Source organism: Macaca thibetana, chromosome 7 (genome assembly GCF_024542745.1).
Source record: "Macaca thibetana thibetana isolate TM-01 chromosome 7, ASM2454274v1, whole genome shotgun sequence".
Taxonomy (NCBI): domain Eukaryota; kingdom Metazoa; phylum Chordata; class Mammalia; order Primates; family Cercopithecidae; genus Macaca; species Macaca thibetana.
This window is the reverse complement of record NC_065584.1, coordinates 70,584,420-70,606,130: the sequence shown is the minus strand read 5'-3', so window position 1 is coordinate 70,606,130 and position 21,711 is coordinate 70,584,420. Positions and strand designations below refer to the sequence as shown.

Genomic DNA, 21,711 nt, shown 5'->3' with positions numbered 1-21,711 from the left:
GTCCACCTGGGAAACATTTATGCAGAAAATCATTTTCAATCTGGGCCTTGGAAAATGGATGGAATTTCAATAGGTAGAAATATATCTTCTTGATGAAGCTAGGAAAGTTCTTTTTAGGTGTTTTGAAGCCATTAGGCAAACAATTAGTGAGAGGAAATATTTGCATTTTATTTGGCACAATATCTCACCAGTTACCTCTAATCCTGCTATATATTCTAACGGGGATCGAAAGCCTCTAGCCTTTCAGTTAAGAAAACCTAATGAACCAGGTTGTTCCCTTATCTCCATACAAATAAAAATATTAGCTTCAAAAAAAAGTAAGAGGTAAGATATTCTAGGGGATCAGGAATAAAGGTGTACAGTACAGATAACAGTCAAGAATGGTCAGCAGACCTGTTCAGCAGAGACTGAATAAAATGTGTAGGAGAGGGATGAAAAATAAGACTGAAAGCTAAATTGAGGGAATATAATAGGGAGTATGAAATTCATTCTTCTGTCCGGTCAGAAGTGAAAACCAAGAAAGATTTCACTTGCAGTTCTTTGCAATTTGGCTTTGACCTTCTCCCTCTATAGAGTCTTTTTTTCTCAAAGGTCTTCTAAACTTAAACTTCTAAACAGTGCTTCTAAATTTTAAAGTACAAATCAATGACTTGAGGCCCTCCCATATGGTAGTGAAACATTGCAAAATTGTAACTGAGACAGCGAAATAAATCTGACCTAACCAACTCCATCTTGCTTCTAATCTCCAAGCTGTCCTTGTTCATTCCTGGGTAAAGGCCAACCTAACATTGGCAGGAACTTCTTTTATAGTTAACAGTTTAAAACAAAGATGGTAACAGCCCTTTCCCAAGACAGAACCCCTTCTTGTCTGGAGACTAGATTGCCTTTGTGGGACTAACAAATTAGCCAAAAGATTAGAAATTATGGTTTAGGAGTCATGCAGTTGGAGGTTACAAGATTCTGACCCTTCCCAAGTCACTCCTGGGGATAACATCACTATTGTAAAGCCTAAGATCAGTGCTTGAGATATTTTGCAGACCCTGCACTTGATGGATCAGCTGGCATCACCTAGATCTAACTGGCTCATCTGATCTTGTAGCCCCCACCCAGGAAATGACTCAGCATAAGACAGCTTTGACTCCCTGTGATTTCATCTCCAACCTGACCAATCAGCACTCCTGACTCTCTGGCTGCACTCCCCCACCCTCAATGCCTGGGGAGACTGATTTGAGTAATAATAAAACTCCAGTCTCCCACACAGCTGGCTCTGAGTGAATTACTCTTTCTCTATTGCAATTCTCCTGTCTTGATAAATCAGCTCTGTCTAGGCAGCAGGCAAGGTGAACCTGATGGGGTAGTTACAGTAGGTGAGGCCTAGGATTCTACATTTTCAACAAACTCCCAGATGCTACCATACTCCTTCCTGCAGCTCATCCATGGACCACATTTTGAGTACCAAGGGTCTGATCCAGTAACCTCTTCTCATTCTCATCTTGCTCAACAATGCTAGTCCTTGTTGATCTTCCTGAAGCTCTCATCATTGGTTTCTGACTCATTATTGGCTTCTGTGATTCTCTCACCTGAATCTTTAAATTTACATTTAAAGACCAATCTTTAGATGTATGCATCAGTTTCCTCTGACGTGTAATGTATTGTCCAGGCAACTGTCTGTGCATCAATCTCTTTAGTCTTTTAAATGAAAATATTGCAAATCATCTTCTTATAAAAGACAGATCTATATCGTTATAGAAAATACCTATTGCCCATTTCATGATGTATCTGGTTTATCTGGAAAATAATCTCCCCTGAGGTTCCCTACCTCACCTGTCCCACCAATCTGCATAGGGATTAGCTACAGTTGATTGGTACATAGGTGGGCCCCTACTAATGCTGTGTTATTGTTAGTCTTTCCCCAGGATTTTGGACTAGAACCAAAAACAAAAGCAAGTTAGTCTCTCACTCTCTCCAGGAAAAAGAAGTCAAGAGCATATATACATGGAAGCTTTTGAGGATCACATTCTGATACACAGACTAAAGAACAACAACAACAACAAAAAAACAGCAGTCAACTGTGAGAAAGAGGACTGAGGAGGACACCAGGGGAGCACAGGGAAATAGCTTCAAAATGTGGCACCCTGACAACCTCTTATATTTCCACATGGACCAGGCAGGCAAGGTTAGACAACAGACTGGACTGAGCCTTGGCAGAATGTCCTGTGATTTCTCCAAGTGAAAGGGTAGATAAGCAGCCTGGGGAGGAGCTGCTGTCCTGTGGAAGACTGCCACAAGGCTGCTTCTCTTCCCTCTCCCTAGTTTCAGTTGAATGCAAGACTTTCCACCTTACCCCCACGTAGGTTACAGCTGCAGACCTCAACATAAGTCTATAAAACTGTGTGGCTGTGGTTTAGAGGTAGATCCTTAACAGCAGAGTGACCCACTCGTCCCACCTATCCTCTGGTCTCTTCTGTTCAGTGCTGACTGTGGTGCTATGGGCACAGAGAGCTGGCACCATGATGTCTTGCTTTTGCTGTCTGTATAACTAATAAACTATCTGACTGCATTTGGGCATGCTTACTCCTTACCAGGTAAGTGTCAGGATGTGCAAGCCATCCTGACAGGTGTAGTAGTAATACTTGTGGCCCTATATATTACCTGCCTCCCTGCTGCCTTAGGAACATTTGACTACTTAAAGAGAAGAGAAGGAGACACTTCACTTCCTGAGTTATCCTCAGCACTCCAGCCCCTTATTCCAGTTTGCTCCAAGAATGCATCCCAGACCTTGAATTCCACCAGATACCCTGGTATCTCTCTAATAAACCTCCCAGTTTCTTTTCTTTTTCCCCTAAGAAAGCCAGCCTGTATCTTTGGCCTTTACAAACAAAAGGTCATCACACACATACACACACACACACACACAAGTGTTGTATTCAAGGACAATATCAGTGATTAGAACTACAGTGCCAGAGATTCTAATGCATTTTCTGTTTTTATTAAAATTCTTCCTCTCTTGTGTATTGATTTCTATCTGGCCCTTGACCAAGTATATATAATACAATTAGCCCACATGTATCAATAAAGTTTTATGAAAATGTTTTTGGCCAAGTAAAAGAAAATATAATTCTTTTTTACTATTATGAAAGTATAAATTACTCTAATCATTTATTAATAACTCCATAGTATTAACTATGTAAATCAACTTTGCTGCTATTTTTAATTTATCTTATAAATATCCTAACTTGCATTTGTATTAGTTACATTTATAAGAATATATGACGGAATCACACATATTTATGCCAAGTACTTATCACTCAGAACAGCGCAAGTAAGATTAGAGTTTGATCTACTTTTTTTTTTTTTTTTTTTGAGACGGAGTCTCGCTCTGTCGCCCGGGATGGAGTGCAGTGGCCGGATCTCAGCTCACTGCAAGCTCCGCCTCCCGGGTTTACGCCATTCTCCTGTCTCAGCCTCCGGAGTAGCTGAGACTACAGGCGTGCACCACCACGCCCACCTGATTTTTGTATTTTTAGTAGAAACGAGGTTTCACCATGTTGGGGAGGTTGGTCTCGATTTCTTGACCTCGTGATCCGCCTGCCTCGGCCTCCTAAAGTGCTGGGATTACAGGCGTGAGGCACCATGCCTGGCCGAGTTTGATCTACTTTTAACATTCTTTGAGTTTAGGTGTGCCTAATATAAATTAGCATACAGGTGCTTATGAGTCATTAGTCTTAGCTTAGGATGTTAATCAATTGGCCTCATTTTCTCTTTGGACGAGCTGAGTTTTCTTTGATCAGGGTCATAGACTACAAGCCAACGAGTCAGGTTCAGAAGACAGAACCTTAGGCATTGTGGAATTTTACCAAAAACGGTAAATAAATTAGTGCAAATTCATCATCACAATTGGAAAACTGAAAGAGCAAGCAGTGGGGCCACTGCTATTAAAATAATGGGTGGTGGCTCACGCCTGTAGTCCCATCACTTTGGGAGGTCAAGGGGGTCAGATTGCTTGAACCCAGGCGTTGGAGACCAGCCTGGGCAACATGGTGAAACCCTGTCTCCACCAAAAAAAAATATATACCCTTCCCCTACCTCCCCCCAAAAATTAGACGGGCATGGTGGTGGGTTCCTGTAGTCCCAGCTACTCGGGAGGCTGCAGTGGGAGGATCACTTGAGCCCGGGAGGTTGAGACCAGTCTGGGCAACATGGCGAAAGACCATCTCTACAAAAAAAGATTTTAAAAAATAGCCGGCGTGGTGACGCGCATCGGTAATTCCAGCTACTCAGGTGGACCCGGGAGGCAGAGGGTGCAGCGAATTGAGATCGCGCCACTGCACTCCAGCTCCGGTGCCTTCCAGTCTGGGCAACAGAGCGAGACTCCATCTCAAAGAAAGGAAGGGGAAGGGGAAGGGGGATTGATTTTACAATTTTCTGTAAGAAATGAATGGTTCTAATGTGATATTGATGAAATATCATCTTTAAGAAAGTGTACAGATTGTGAGTGACACACGTGGCTGCTTATGGTACTCCTGAGATGCAAGTAGGTGATGACATAATGATAACCAGTCATAATTTGCAGTAGTCCCTTACAAAAAGTCCAAATTTGTTTGAAAATACAGTAACTTTTACTAGTAGAAGTTAAACATTAAACATCTTCTAGTCATTGCTTTAACATGATTTATTAGAGTTACCATAATATAATTTATTGAAATAAGGGCTAGATTTATAAAATGTTTTCTGGTGATGAGCCAATTATGGCAATTATTTTAATTATATATTTATAATAAAAATGCATGACTGTAAGATTAAATTTTAAACCAAAGCATAATTTATATTTTAAAATAGCTTTAAAATACTTGCACATAACACATCTCGTGATTAGTAACTTTCTCCAGCTACTTTTAAAAGTATTTCCAAAATTACAACATTTTTTCCTAAAGGTTTACTTTTTCCCCACAGCATAACTCTGTAAATTAACGTGAGCCCATTATATCAAAGGTGTTTATGTGTGTCACATACGCATTTAATTTTAATATCTTTATTTAAGGCACGAATATCCCCAAGCAAGCACAGTATGCAATAAGAAGTCCTGTGGAGTCCTATAAGTACTTTGATGAGGAAGGCAGGATTTATATAAGATTCGCGAGCTTGAAGAAAGACTCTACAATTGATAAAACTAAGTCAGACCGAACTGTTTCATTTTCAAGTAAAATAGCTTGCAAGACAAAAAGACCGCCTCAAAGTCGCTGCCCTTGGGGCTCTCCCACTTGCTTTACACGCTAGGAACGGAGAATGCCGGGAACCCGAGAGCGGCCGGCGCGGACGCCGAGGCAACACTACTTGGGGCACCCGGTACTCGCCGTTAGCTCCCGGCCTCCTTTGCTCTCGCGCCTCCAGGGGCTCAGGCACTGCTCCGGGAGCGCGGAATGTTGAGGAAGACGGCGGAACTTCAGTAGGGAGACCTATCTGGGAAACGTTTTCAGGACACGCGGTGGGGAAAGCAACTAGCCTCCGGCGGGGCAGGGCGGGGTAGCCTTACCTGCAGAACCACCGGCCACGATCTGCCGAGAAGCCTCGCGCACTAAGCCGACTTCAGGCTTGGCGGACATCTTCGCCGGGAGGAGGACGAGGGAGTGGGCTGAGATGTGTGGGCGAGCTCGCCGCCTGCACAGCCTACGAATCCAGAGAGCCCCTGCTGGGCTGGTCCTCGGGCGGGTTGGCTCCCTGTGGGGCAGCAATCCGGCGACTGCTGGAAAGCGAGGGTTCGAGGCGCAGATTCGTCGCGCGATCTCCCGCGAGTCGGAACCCGTCAGCAGTGCTCTTGCAGAGGCGCCCTCGGCTCCGAAAATGTCCCTGGAAATAAGACTCGGGGATGGGGTTGGGTTGGCTCTTCGCAACGAGTCAGGCTTTGTCTCCTAGATTGGCGCCCACGCCCTTCTCTATCAGGAGCCTCCGGCAGAGTTTGTCAAACTGGACGCGCTGCCTCTGATAACTCAAGTGAAATGACCCAGGCCTGGAGCGCCAAGTGCAAAGCTGGGACGACCGTTGCACCTCCTGGCATGCCAGAGCACAGTGAGGTTCAAAAGAAGGGACAAGTGAATAAATTCCTCAGTTAGTTATCCTGTAATTGTGGTCTGTAGCAGCTAAGTCAAAGCAAATCTAATTTACACTTACCTTACAATAGAGCTAAGGTAGTACTTTACCAAAAATGGTTTTGATTTACGGTAAAAATCATACCTCATCAACTTGAGTTTTATTTACCTAAGGACCAAAAGAAGAAAAAGCCTGCTTATAAATAGTTTCTTCTATACCCAGATCAGTGGTTCTTAAAAGTGGTTTTAGTACCCACAGCAGTAGCATAATTTGTGAATTTGTTAGGAAGTCAAATTGGTGGGCCCCACCCCGACCTAAACTGAATCAGAATGTCTGGGGATAGGGCCCAGAAACAAGTTCTCTGTTGGTTGTCATGAACGTTAAAGGTTGTGAACCACTGACCTAAACAATTGAGGAACATTAAGGAACTTACAGTGTATTCTCTCTATAAAAGGTTTGGTTATTCGTACTAGCACCTTAGGATAGTTACCAAAACAAAACTACTAATTTATACTCTTTTTAAACTACAAGTTGCCTATTTTATGTAGGAGAGATATAAGATTGTGAAATTCTCCAAAAATACCTGCCACACCCCTAACAGACAGGAGATGATAAGAGTAAAACAGAGAACTGGGAGGCTTTAGAAGCCCTATTGTAATATTTCTTAAAACACATTATTTAATGCTAAACATATTTAGTGTGAGCCATATAAAAATTGCCATTTTTGGAGGTCAAAAACCGTTGAATATCAGCAATTAGTATAGTTCAATTTATGTGATTTCTAATGTACCAAGTGCAATAATTTGGTCTCATACTTGATTTTTTATTTCTTAGGCTGAGTCATTAAATGTTGATCAGTGATATCTGGCAAAATTATTTAAAGTGCTTGAGGAATTGGGGAGACTTGCTGCTTATGTGATCAGATACACAAAAATGAAGTTTTTCATTTCATTAAATATTTGATTAAAACTGCTAAGTTTGAAAATGTTTACCAAGAAATGGTTTGCAGAAATTTTGCTAACTTGATAGAATAAAGGCTTTTGAGCAATATCTTTCAGACTTTTACTAATTAAATATGGAATCTTGAGTGCAATATAGAATCACTTATTCAACAAATACTGAGAACCTGTTATATATTAGGCATAGAAACAATTTCAGAGCCCATAGAAAATGTTTTCCTCATTTTTCAAAGCAGAAATTTAGTTTTCCAAGATCCCTCGGGAGTAATAGTATAGCTGGGATTCCATCGCAGGATTCCTTCTTTTGATAGCAGTAGATTGTAGATTTAAATATTAACCAAAGGCTAAACAAACTACAGTCTGTCACACAAATAGCCCCACAAATTAATTCCATTTTTTTAAAGTTTTTAAAAATTTGGTCACAACTATTAAACCTCAATGCACACACTGAACCAAATTCTACACTGAGAGCTCACTAAGTGTTAGCACTTGCCTAGATACTGACAATATCACTACAAATCCCTCCCCCATGGCACTTATAGTCTAATGGAGGAGATCCACCTTGTAAGTAAATTTTTGCCTTCCCTACATTATCCAGGAAATGCAATAATACTTTCAGGTCAAGATTTAAAGACAACCTTTTGACATAATTATTTCCATGAGTGTCTTCCCCTCTGAAGATCTTATCCAGGGTAGGTGGGAGCAAGCTTGTATCTCACTAAAACCCAACCTCTAAAAAGCCCTATGGATTCAGTTAGAGAACTCCCAGTTATCCTTGTTAAAAAGTTACTTCCTCTTTTTAACCTCTCTGGACTAGAAGAAATATCTTTGAGTGAAAAAAGCAAGACTTGATATCACATATAATCCAGTCCTATACCTCTAGAATACTAGAGGATATGGGGCCTAGGCATGAGAACATTCTAGAGGTTGGGAGTCAACAAGAGTGAAGACAGAGCCAACGAGTACTCACTGTGCTAAACACTCTGCTAAACGCTCTGATAATAGAATGTAAATCTCATCTGCAGCTAAATTTGCTCATGGCCAATATTGGAATGCTGGAAGATTTAGTGCTGAGAAAAAATGGTAATATTTACTTGACCTATTTCAGATTCCCTAGCCTCTATCACATTGTTCTATTATTATTTTGAATAATGATGTGATATCCTAATGGGGCAAAACTGCTAAAGTATGAAGATTATATTTTTTAAATTATTGATTTATTTAGCTGATCTTGGTTGATAAGTACATGATTAAATTATTGACTTCCCTATCATTTGTCAAGTGGCTAAAAAAACCGTTCAGGAACATTACTGGGAATCTAGGAGTTAATAAAACCTCTAAGCCGTCAACATGCAGAAATCCATTTAAAACTAATGTTAGAACCAATTTTTTAAAGGGTGGATATCTGATTTCTTGTTTCATATCAGATTAGAAAGAACATATTAAAAGATAATTGGGTTGTTTGGGGAGAATAGGGGAGGTTCTAGAAAAGTAAAGAGCAATCTGCTACCTTCAGGCCATATTCAGCCTATCTAGTCAATTGTAATCACAACGTTCATTGACTATACCTTCTCCCAGGCACTGGGCTAATAAGCATTTTGTAATCCATTATCTCATTCCTGTTTTACAAAGGAGGAAACTGGCACTGAGATTAAGTAACTTCCCCAAAATAACACAGTATTTGGCTGAGGTATTAATTTGAACCTAAGTATAATTTAGGAGCCCTCTATTTGGTATGCTATGGGTTTTTTTTGTTTTGTTTTAATTTTTAAAATAATCTTTTGTAGAGACAAGTTCTTTCTGTGTTGCCCAGGCTGATCTGGAACTGCTGGGCTGAAGCAATTTTCCCATATATGCCTCCCAAGGTGCTGGGATTACAGGTGTGAGTCACACCAGGCCCAGCCACGCTATGTTTATTATTAGACATATGACATTAGGCTATATTTATTATGTTTATGATTAGGCTATATTATTAAGCTACTATTTTGGGGAGTTTGTTGTTGTTGCTGTTATTGTTGTTTTGTGAGATGGAGTCTCATCCTGTTGCCCAGGCTGGAGTGCTATGGCGCTATCTCAGTTCACTTTAACCTCTGCCTCCCGGGTTCAAGCGATTCTCCTCAGGCCCCTGAGTACATGGGATTACAGGTGCACACCACGACACCTGGCTAATTTTTGTGTTTTTAGTACAGAAGGAGTTTCACCATGTTGGTCAAGCTGGTTTCAAACTCCTGGCCTCAAGTTATCCGCCAGCCTCAGCCTCCCAAAATTCTGGGATTGCAGGCATGAGACACCAGGCCCAGGCTCGGCTTGTTGTTATTTTAAAACAACAACAACAAAAAAACAACAACAAAAAAAAAATCTAATAGTGATGGCATCTCACCAAGTTGCCTAGGCTAATCATGAACTCCTGAACTCAAGCCATCCTCCCAAATTGACCTTCCAAATGTTGGGTCTGAGCCCTGGCCAGCATGAATTTTCTAAGTCAGACCAAAGAACTGTTGACAGATAACTTTTTGTTGAGGGAGGCTGTTCTGTGCATTGTTGGATATTTAGCAGCATCCCTGACCTCAATCCAATAGATGCCAGTAGCAACTCGCTCCTGATTATGATAACCAAAAATGTCTCCAAACATTGCCAAGTGTTCCAAAGGTCACTTCTCTGGTATCATTTAACTTTCCAGCAACATTTAAAAAGAAAAGAAAAGAAAAGAAAAAAACCTGACCACCCTTTGTTTAAAAACTTTCTTTTCTGATTGTGTCAAAATCAAAGGGCTGGGCACGGTGGCTCACATCTGTAATCCTAGCACTTTGGGGGGCCGAGACGACGGGTGGATCACCTGAGGTCTGGAGTTCCAGACCAGCCTGACCAACATGGAGAAACCCCGTCCCTACTAAAAATACAAAATTAGCCAGGTGTGATGGCGCATGCCTGTAATCCCAGCTACTCGGGAGGCTGAGGCAGGAGAATTGCTCGAACCTGGGAGGCAGAGGTTGTGGTGAGCCGAGATCGTGCCATTGCACTCCAGCCTGGAAAACAAGAGCAAACCTCTTGTCTCAAAAAAACAACAACAACAACAACAACAACTTCCTTCTCTTGGCTTCTATGATACCTCACTTTCCTGGATTTCTTACTCCTGTGTGGTCTGATCTTGTTTTTTTCTGTTTTCCTCCTCCTATACCTAATCTCTATTGGAGCGCTCCAGAGGTTGGGTATGTACTCTCTTCTTTTGTTTATCCAGATTCTCTTCTCAGGGAATCTCATCCAGGGCCTTAGTTAAAAGTAATTTTTATACACGGATGACTCCCCCATTCTTATTTCCAGCCATGGAAATAACCAACATCCCTGAATCTCCAGAATTATATATACAATTATTTATGTTACATCTTTACTTGGGTATCAAAAAAAAAAAGATAGTTTGCCCCAGCGCAATGGCTTCCCACCCCATGCGGCAGAAGGATCCCGTGAGGAAAAGAGCTCAAGGCTGCAGTGAACTATGACTATTATAGCGCCACTGCACTCTAGCCTGGGCAACAGAGAGACCCTGTCTCTAAAAAAAAAGAAAAGAGGCCGGGTGCTGTGGCTCACGCCTGTAATCCCAGCATTTTGGGAGGCCGTAGGCGGGCAGATCACGAGGTCAGGAGATCAAGACACGGTATAAACCCCGTCTCTACTAAAAATACAAAAAATTAGTCGGGGGTGGTGGTGGGTGCCCATAGTCCCAGTACTTGGGGCTGAGGCAGGAGAATGACATGAACCTGGGAGGCAAAGCTTGCAGTGAGCGCCACTACACTCTAGCCTGGGCAACAGAGCTAGACTCTTTCTCAAAAAATAAAAAGGAAAAGAAAAAGAGATAGCTTAAGTTTAACAGAACTTTTGATGCTGAACCCCAAACCCTTTTTTCCCCATATATTTCCTATTTCTGAAAATGGCATCACTATCCATCAAATAGTTCTAGCCAAAAACCTAGTACTCATGCCTGATTTTCTTCTCTCCACATCTAGCCCAACAGTATACCCTGTAAACTTTACCTTCAAATATATCTTGATTTTGTTCACTTCTATCTCCATTGCAACCACCTTTGTTCCAGCCATAATATTTTTCACCTGGACTACTGGAATTGTTTCCTAATTATTCTCCTGGCCCTTATTGTCCCCACTCAGTATTCAGCGTTTTGTTTTTTTTTCTTTTTTGAGACGGAGTCTCACTCTGTCCCCCAGGCTGGAGTGCAGTGGTGCAAACTTGGCTCACTGCAACTTCCACCTCAGGTTCAAGCGATTCTCCCCAGTAGCTGGGATTATAGGCACCCACTACCACACCCAGCTAATTTTTGTATTTTTAGTAGAGATGGGGTTTCACCAAGTTGGCCAGGCTGGTCTTGTACTCCTGACTTCAAGTGATCCACCCGTCTCAGCCTCCTGAAGTGCTGGGATTACAGGCATAAGCCATCATGCCCAGCCAGTAATCAGCATATTTTTTAACATGTAGTAGATTATGACAGTACCTTGTTTAAAAATCCTCCAAAGGGCATAGTAGCTCATCCCAGCACTTTGGGAGGCCAAGTGGGGGCAGATCATTTGAGACCAGAAGTTCAACACTAGCCTAGGCAACATTGTGAAACCCTGTCTTTACAAACAAACAACAACAACAAAAATTCTCCAAAGGCCTTCAGTTGCCCTAAAAACCAAATCAAACTTACAACGGTCCTTTCAGGGCTCTGTATGAACGGCTCATTTCTATGTCTTTATCTCATACTATTTTGCCTCTGATCCAAACACAATGGTTTTCTTTCTGAATTTGAATATTTCAACCTCGTTCTGCCTCATGGATTTTGCATTTGATGTTTATTTGCCAGGAATATTCTTCTCTTGGCCGTTCCCATGACTAATTTCTTCTTTTTTGTTGTTTTTGTTTGTTTTTTGAGATGGAGTCTCACTCTGTCCCGCAGGCTGGAGTGCAATGGCATGATCTCGCTCACTGCAACCTCTGCCTCCCGGGCTCAAGCAATTCTGCCTCAACCTCCCAAGTAGCTAGGATTACAGGCATATGCCATGATGCCCGGCTAATTTTTGTATTTTTACTAGAGACGGGGTTTCACCATGTTGGCCAGGCTGGTCTCGAACTCCTGACCTCAGGTGATCCACCAGCCTTGGCCTCCCAAAGTGCTAGGATTACAGGCATGAGTCACCATGACCAGCTGATTTCTTCTTATCAGAAAGGTCTCAATGTCATTATAGTGGATGATGTTGGTGCCCCATCCAGATCCCTTTACCAAGCTGGCCTGCCCATACCAGCTGCTGTGAGTATTAATGGCTATGGACTCATAGTTAATTTATTTTCTAGAGAAATGTCCTCTATTAGTCTGTTTTCACAACGCTGATAAAGGCATACCCAAGACTGGATAATTTATAAAGAAAAAGAGGTTTAATGGACTCACAGTTCCACATGGCTGGGGAGGGCTCATAATCATCTCAGAAAGTGAAAGGCATGTTTCACGTGGAGGCAGACAAGAGAAGAACATGAGAGCAAAGCGAAAGGGGTTTCCCCTTATAAAACCATCAGATCTCATGAGACTTATTCACTACCATGAGAATGGCATGGAGTGGGGGAACTGCCCCCATGATTCAGTTATCTGCCAGCAGTGGGTCCCTCCCACAACATGAGGGAATTATGGAGCTAGAATTCAAGATGAGATTTGGGTGGGGACACAGCCAAACCATATCATGCCCTCAGCAAAAGAGAAGCTTGGGAAGTCACACACATCACTACCTTACCTGGGAGGTTACATATGTCATCATTTCCCACTTCACCATGCTGGAGGCAACCCCATAGCCAATGACTGACTGAAATAAAAAGGGGAACAAAATGCTGACCTCCTTGCCTTAAGATCGGACCAATACAGTAGCCCCCCCGCCCCCACCAACCTTACCTGCTGGGAGGAATACATTTCAAGACCACCAGTAGATGCCTGAAACAGCTAATAGTACTTTTTTTTCCTATACATATATATCTATGATAAAGTGTAATTTTTAAATTGGGTAAAGTAAGGCTGGGCGCGGTGGCTCAAGCTTGTAATCTAAGCACTTTGGGAGGCCGAGGCAGGTGGACCACCTGAGGTCAGGAATTCGAGACCAGCCTGGCCAACATGGTAAAACCCCATCTCTACTGAAAATACAAAATTAGCTGGGCATGGTGGCACATGCCTGTAATCCCAGCTACTTGGGAGGCTGAGACAGGAGAATTGCTTGAACCTGGGAGGCGGAGGTTGCAGTGAGCTGGGATCGCACCATTGCACTCCAGCCTAGGCAACAAGAGTGAAACTCCATCTCAAAAAAAAAAAAAAAAAAAAAAAAATTGGGCACAGGAGCACAGTAAGAGATTAACAAAAATAATAAAAATAAAGCAGTTACAACCGTATACTGTAATAAAACTTATGTGAATGTGGCCTCTTTCTCTCTCAAAATATCTTACTGTACTGTACTCAACCTTCTTCTTGTGACGATGTGAAATGATAAAATGCCTACATGATAAGATGAAGTAAGGTGAATGACATAGCCATTGTGACATAGCATTAGGCTAATACTGACCTTCTGACCATGCATAAGAAGGAGGATCATCTGCTTTTTGGTGATTCTGGGTCATCGAGCAGTGATGATGTGCATGGATGTCAGAAGCAATGACTGACAGGTTGGGTAGTATATACATCATGGATAATGCTGGATAAAGGCATGATTCATATCTGAGGCAGGTCAGAATGGGATGGCCCAATATTTTATCATGCACTCAAACAACACAATTTAATACTCATGAATTGTTTATTTCTGGGATTTTCCATTTAATATTTTTGGACCACGGTTGACTGCAGGCAACTGAAATTGTGTACAGCAAAACTGCAAATAATGGAAGACCACTGTACTGTGTTGCAACTCATGCTCCAAAGCTGCCTTTGGACCTGGCTAAGGTTAAACTATAGCTGAGATGGTATCTTTGCTTACCTTTGCAAGAAATTTGTCCATTTCATGTAAGTTATCCAGTTTATTGGCATACAATTTTAATAATATTCCTCTTTTAATATCTGTAGAATTTGTAGTGATGTCACTTCTTTAATTTCTGATATTGGTAGACTTCTTTCTTTTTTTCTTTTTCTTTTTTAAAATTAACCTTCATTTATTTGGGTACGTCTGCTTTATTTCTTGATCACTTAATTTTATTGGTATTATCAGAGAACCAGGTTTTAATTTCATTCATTTTTCTGTATTGCTTTTCTGTTTTCTGTTATACTGATTTCTATTCTTATAATTATTATTTTCATTCCCTCATTTACTTTATTTTATTTTGTTCTTTATTAGTTTCTTGAGGTGGAAGCTAAGGTTATTGAGGCTGTTCCTTTCTAATATTGGTGTTTAGTACTATAAATTTATTCTAAGTACTGCTTTATAGGCATCCCACAAATTTTGATTTTTTTTCATTAATCTAAATTATAGGACTTTCCTTTTTTTTTTTTTTTTGAGGCAGAGTTTCCCTCTCATCCAGGCTGGAGTGCAATGTCGCGACCTTGGCTCACTGCAACCTCTGCCTCCTGGGCTCAAGCAGTTCTCCCGCCTCAGCCTCTGGAGTAGCTGGTACTATAGGCATGTGCCACCAGGCCAGGCTAATTTTATTTATTTACTTATTTATTTATTTACTTACTTATTTTTGTTTTAGAGTCTTGTTCTATCCCCCAGACTGGAATACAGTGGTGCTATCTGGGCTCACTGCAACCTCCGCCTCCTGGTTCAAGCGATTCTCATGTCTCAGCCTCTGAGTAGCTGGGATTACAGGCACCTGCCACCACTCCCAGCTAATTTTTGTATTTTTAGTAGAGATGGGGCTTTGCCATGTTGACCAGGCTGGTCTTGATCTCCTGACCTCAGGCAATCCAACCGTCTCTGCCTACCAAAGTGCTGGGATTACAGGAATGAGTCACCGTGCCCAGCGGACCTTATCTTTTAGAGAAGTTTTAGGTTTCCAGAAAAATTGAGCAGAAAGCTGGGCGTGATGGCTCAGCATGTAATTCTAGCACTTTGGGAAGCCGAGGTGGACAGATCGCTTGAGCCCAGGAGTTTAAGACCAGCCTGGGCAACATGGCGAAATCCCATTTCTACTAAAACTACAAAAAACAGCTGGGCATGGTGGCTCAGGCCTGTAGTCCTAGCTTCTTGGCAGGCTGAGGTGGGAGGATTTCTTGAGCCCAGGAGGTCGAGGCTACAGTGAGCCAAGATTGCATCACTGCATTCCAGCCTGGGCAACAGAAGGAGAACGTGTCTCAAAAACAAAAACAAAACAAAAAAAAAAAAAATTGAGCAGAAAGTAGAGTTCTTATATACATTTCCCCGTGCACCCCATAGGGTTTTCTCTTATTGTTAACATCTTGCATGAGTGTAGTGCATTTTGTACATTAATGAATCAATATTGATACATTATTATTAAAGTTCATAGTTTACATTAGGGTTCACTTTTTGTGTTGCGCAGTTCCTTAGGTTTTGACAAATGGTGTTTTCACTTTTTATCACTTTAAAATGCTTAGAAATTTCCCTTTTGATTTATTCTTTGTCCCATGGGTGATCTAGAAGCATGTTAATTAGTTTCCAAAAACTTGGAGATTTTCCAAACAGCATTCTCCTATGAATACCTAGTTTACTCTGGTCAAAGAACACAGTCTATATGATTGGAATCTTTTTTTTTTTTTTTTTTTTTTTTTGAGACGGAGTCTCACGCTGTTGCCCAGGCTGGAGTGCAGTGGCGCGATCTCGGCTCACTGCAAGCTCCGCCTCCTGGGTTCACGCCATTCTCCTGCCTCAGCCTCCTGAGTAGCTAGGACTACAGGCGCCCGCCACCGCGCCCGGCTAATTTTTTGTATTTTTTTTTTAGTAGAGACGGGGTTTCACTGTGGTCTCGATCTCCTGACCTTGTGATCCGCCCGCCTCGGCCTCCCAAAGTGCTGGGATTACAGGCTTGAGCCACCGCGCCCGGCCGATTGGAATCTTTTAAAATGTATTCGTGTTTGTTTTATGGCCTTGATTATGGTCTGTCTTTGCAATTATTCCATGTGAATCTGAAAATAATGTGTATTTTGCTGTTGATAGGTGGTCTGTTCTATAAATGTCAATTAGACAAGTTGATTGATACTGTTGTTCAAGTCTTCTGTATCCTTACTGATTTTCTGTCTGCATATTCTATCAATTGTTGAGAGATAAGTCCTGAAATCATTAATTGTGGATTTATTCCCGTAGTTCTAAAACACTTGGAATCATGTATTTTGAAGCTCTGTTCTTAGATATTTAAGAAAGGGAATAGTGGAGGGCAGAGAATCTGATGCTGAGATCAGGAAGGAGAATGAGTTAGTTTTTTTTTTTTAATTACATATGTGATAACTAAAAATGAATCATGAAAGGATACCAATTGGGAAGGATCAAATAAACTCTTCACGGATGACATGATTATCTATGTAGAAAATTCCAAGAAGCCAATTTTTTAAACTCTCCTGAAACTAATAGGTTATCATAGCAAGGTTGCTTGATACAGCTTAGTATTTTGGAAACCAATTGTTTTCCTACACTCTAGCAATAAACCACTGGAATTTGAAATTAAAAATGCAGTGCTATGTACATTAGCACCAAAAAATTGAAGTACTTAGGAATAAATCTAACAAAATACGGTCAAGACCTAACAAAACTCTGATGAAAGAAAGAAAAGAAAATGTAAATAAATAGATATTCTATGTTCATGAATAGGAAGGCTCACTATGATTAAGATGTCAGTTCTTACCGATTGGATTTATAGATTCAATGCAATTCAACCAAAATCTCAGTAAGTTATTTTGTGGAAATCAACAAACTGATTCTAAATTTTATATGGAAAGGCAAAAGACCCAAAATAAAACAATACTGAAGCTAGAGAATAAAGTAAGAGGACTGATCTACTGACTTCAAATTCAAGACTTACTGTAAAGCTACAATAATCAAGAACAAACAGGTCAGTGGAATGGAATAGAAAGTCCAGGAATAGGCTGGAGATGGTGGCTAACACCTACAATCCCAGCATTTTGAGAGGCCAAGGTAGGCGGATCACTTGAGGTCAGAAGTTCGAGACTAGCCTCTCTACCAAACCCCCTTTCTACCAAAAATACAAAAGTTAGCCAGGCGTGGTGGCATGCACCTGTAATCCCAGCTACTCAGGAGGCTGAGGCACAAGTATCGCTTGAACCCGGGAGGTGGAGGTTGTAGTGAACCAAGACCACACCACTGCACTCCAAACTGGGTGACAAAGTGAGATACTGTCTCAAAAAAAAAAAAAAAAAAGAAAGTTAGTTCAGAAATAGACCCCACCAATACAGTCAATTGATCTTTGACAAAGAAAAAAAAGCAATTCAATGGAGAAAGGTTAGTCTTTTCAATAAATGGCGCTGGAACAATTGGACATCAACATGCAAAAAAATGGATCTAGACAATGGCCTTATTCCTTCATAAAAAATAATTAAAAACAACTCACAAACCTAAATATGAGACACTCAATGACAAAACTTTTATAACATTTGAGAACATCTAGGTGATCTTCACTTAGCAATGAGTTTTTAGATTCAATACCAAAAACATGATTCATGAACGAAGAAATTCGTAAGTTGGACTGTTCATTAAAATAAAAAATTTCTGCTCTGTGAAAGACACTATTAAAAGAATGAAAAAACAAGCCACAGAACGGGAGACAATATTTACAAAATACATACTTGATGAAGGATATGTATCTCAAGTATACAGAGTCTTAAAACTCAGTATTAAAAAAACAAGCAACCAATTATACAACATGGTGACTACAGTTAATGACAATATATTGTATTTTTGAAAAATACTTAGAGTAGATTTGTTTGTTTGTTTGTTTGTATGTTTGTTTGTTTTTTGAGATGAAGTCTCACTCTGCACCCAGGTTGGAGTGCAGTGGCGCAATTTCAGCTCACTACGACCTCTGCTTCCCAGGTTCAAGCGATTCTCCTGCCTCAGCCTCCCACGTAGCTGGGATTACAGGCATGCACCACCACACCCAGGTAATTTTTGTATTTTTAGTAGAGATGGAGTTTTGCCATGTTGGCCAGGCTGGTCTTGAACTCCTGACCTCAAGTGATGTACCCCCCTCAGCCTCCTGAAGTGCTGAGATTACAGGTTTGAGCCACCATGCCCGGCCTTAGAGAGTAGATTTTAAGTATTTATTTAAAAATAAATAAATAAATAAATAAATAAATAACTATGAGGCAATACATGTGTTAATTAGTTAGATATAACCATTTCAAAATATATTTTATTTTATTTATTTTTGAGACAGAGTCTCACTGTGTCGCCCAGGCTAGAGTGCAGTGGCACAATTTGGGCTCACTGCAACCTCTGCCTCTTGGGTTCAGCAATTCTCCTGCCTCAGCTGCCCAAGTTGCTGGGATACAGGTGCCTGCCACCATGCCTGGCTAATTTTTGTAGTTTTTGTAGAGATGAGGTTTTGCCATGATGGGCAGGCTGGTCTTGAACTCCTGACCTCAAGTGATCTGCCCGTCTTGGCCTCTCAAAGTGCTGTGATTACAGGTATGAGCCAGCGTGCTTGGCCTTAGAGAGTAGATTTTAAGTATTCTCACCAAAAAGGAGATAACTTTGTGAGGTAATGCATGTGTTAATTAGCTAATTTTAGCCATTTCACAAGGCATATATATTTTAAAACATCATATTTTACATGAGAAGCATGTAAATTTTTGTTTGTTTGTTTCATTTTGTTTTGTTTTTTTGAGACAGAGTCTTGCTCTGTCACCCAGGCTTGAGTGCAGTGGTGCAATCTCGGCTCACTGCAACCTCTGCCTCCCTGGTTCAAGCAATTCTCCTGCCTCAGACTCCTGAGTAGCCGGGATTACAGGCGTGTGCCACCAGTTCTGGCTAATTTTTGTATTTTTAGTAGAGACAGGGTTTCACCATGTTGGTCAGGCTGGTCTCGAACTCCCGACCTCATCATCTGCCTTCCTTGGCCTCCCAAAGTGCTGGGATTACAGGTGTGAGCCACCGTGCCCGGCTGAGAAGTATGTAAAATTTTATCTGCCAATTTTAAAACTGCAAAATCATTTTCTAGTAAGGTTGAGCCAAGTTATATGTCTAACAGCAGTATTTGAGAGTATCCATCTAATCTTAACTTTGTTGCAGTGAATAATTTTAAAAAAACAGAATGTGATATAAATGTATGTATGTAACATATAATTGTAAGCCAATTTGGATAACAAAAAAGAAAAGAAAAAAAAACATAGAAAGGGGCTAGGGCTAGGGTTTTCACTGCTAGAAAAAAACCAGCAATCCAATTATGGCCCAAATAACAAAAAACAGGCAAAACGATGTGAATTGACACCTCATCAAAGAAGATAATACAGAAGGCAAACAAGCATATGAAAAGGTGCTGAACACTACACAGTATTCCATTAGGGAATTGCAAATTATAACAACAATAAAATACTGTTATACATCTATGAGAATGCATAAAACCCAAACCACTGACAACAAATGCTGGTGAGGATGTGGAGAAACAAGAACTCTCATTCATTGCTGGTGGGAATGCAAAATACTGCCTCCACTCTGGAAGACAGTATGGCAGTTTCTTACAAAACCAAACATGCTATTAACATATAATCCAGCAATTGCACTCCTTGGTATTTACCCAAATGAGTTGAAAACTTATGTTTACACAAATATAAAACATATATTTACACACACACAAAATATATAGATATCTATAGCAGCTTTACTCATAATTGCCAAAACTTAGAAGCAACCAAGAAATCTTTCAATAGGTGAATGGAGGCCAGGCGCAGTGGCTCTCATCTGTAATCTCAACACTTTGGGAGGGTGAAGGGGGTGAATCACTTGAGCTCAGGAGTTCAAGACCAGCCTGGGCAACATGGCAAAACCGTATCTCTACAAAAAATACAAAAATTTAGCCTGGCGTGGTGGCATACACCTGTAGTCTCGACTACTCAGGGGTGCTGAAACAGGAGAGTTGCTTGAGTCCAGGAGGTCAAGGCTGCAGTGAGCCAAGATTGTGCCACTGCACTCCAGCCTAGATGACAGAGTGAGACCCTGTCTTAAAAAAAAAAAAAAAAAAAAAAAAGAAAAACAAACCAAAAAAAAAAACCAGAGGAAAAGAAAAGAAAAAAAAGGTAAATGGATAAACAAATACTATTCAGCCATAAAAAGATAGGAGCTGCTGGGAGCAGTGGAATCCCAGCACTTTGGGAGACTAAGGTGGGAGCATTGCTTGAGCCCATGAGTTTAAGAGCAGCCTGGGCAATATAGTGAGACCCTGTCTCTAGCAAAAATAAAGTAAAATATAATAAACAAACAAATAAATAAACATGAACTATCAAGTCTTGAGAAGATATAGAGGAAACTTAAATACATATTGCTTAGTAAAAAAAGTCAATCTAAGAAGGCTATATGTTATATGATACCAACTATGTGACATTCAGGAAAAGGCAAAAACTATACAGACAGTAAAAGAAAAAAAAAAAAAAGAGTGGCTGCCAGAAAGTGTGGGAGTGGCAGAGATGAATAGATGAACACAGGGGATTTTTAGGACAGTGAAACTATTCTATATGATATTGTAATAGTAAATACATGACACAGTGCTGTTGGCAAACTCTATAAAACTGTGTGACACCAAGAATAAGCCACAATGTAAACTACAGAGTTTAGTTAATAATGTATCCATATTGGTTTATCAATTGTAACAAATACTAATGCAAGGGACTAAAGCACATAAAATTGGAACAATACAGAGAATATTAGGCCCCTGCACAAGGATAACACACAAATTTGTGAAGTGTTCCATATTAAAAAAATAAATTTAAAAATAAAACAAAAAATAATAAGGGAAACTCTGGGGGTGACATGGTATAAGATAACTTCTGTACTATCTGATCACTTTTCTTTCTTTTTCTTTAGAAACAGGGTCTCATTCTGTTGCCCAGGCTAGAGCACAGTGCTGTGACCATAGCTCACTGCAACCTCGAACTCCTGGGCTAGTAGTGATCCTCCCCTTCTGGCTCCCAAGTAGCTGGGACTACAGACATGAGCCACCATGCCTGGCTATTTTTTGTTTTATTATTTCTTGTAGAGACACGGTCTCACTATGTTGTCCACACTGGTCTCCAATTCCTGGGTTCAAGTGATCCTCCTACCTTGGCCTTCCAAAATGCTGGGATTACATGTGTGAGCCAGTATGCCCAGGCTCACTTTTCATTAAAGCGAAAACTGCTTTTTTTTAAAAAAAAAAAAAAAAAAAAAAAGCCTATTGGAGTCGCTTCCAAGATGGCCAAATAGGAACAGCTCTGGTGTACAGGTCCAAGTGAGATTGATGCAGAAGATAGGGGATTTCTGCATTTCCGCCTGAGGTACCTGGTTCATCTCATTGGGACTGGTTGTACAGTGGGTGCATCACACGGAGGGTGAACCAAAGCAGGGTGGGGCATTGCCTTACCCTGGAAGTGCAAGGGGTTGGGGGATTTCCCTTTCCTACCCAAGGGAAGCTGTGAGTGACCATACCTGGAGGAATGGTATACTTCTTCCCAAATACTGTGCTTTTCCCATGGTCTTCGCAACTGGCAGACCAGGAG

General features: G+C 40.9%; 1 protein-coding gene and 1 pseudogene across 1 annotated transcript in view; one reads left to right on the top strand and one right to left on the bottom strand.

Moving 5' to 3' along the window:
- The window catches only part of SLC25A21 (solute carrier family 25 member 21), a 506,446-nt gene extending 499,315 nt beyond the window's left edge, over positions 1-7,131 (bottom strand). The window contains exon 1 of the mRNA XM_050799224.1: positions 5,534-7,131. Coding sequence (XP_050655181.1) covers positions 5,534-5,603 — 70 coding nt within the window. The 5' untranslated portion in view covers positions 5,604-7,131. The remainder of the gene's footprint in view (positions 1-5,533) is intronic.
- A 13,701-nt stretch (positions 7,132-20,832) lies between these two features.
- On the top strand, positions 20,833-20,933 carry LOC126960201 (uncharacterized; annotated as a pseudogene).
- The last annotated feature ends 778 nt before the right edge of the window (positions 20,934-21,711 follow it).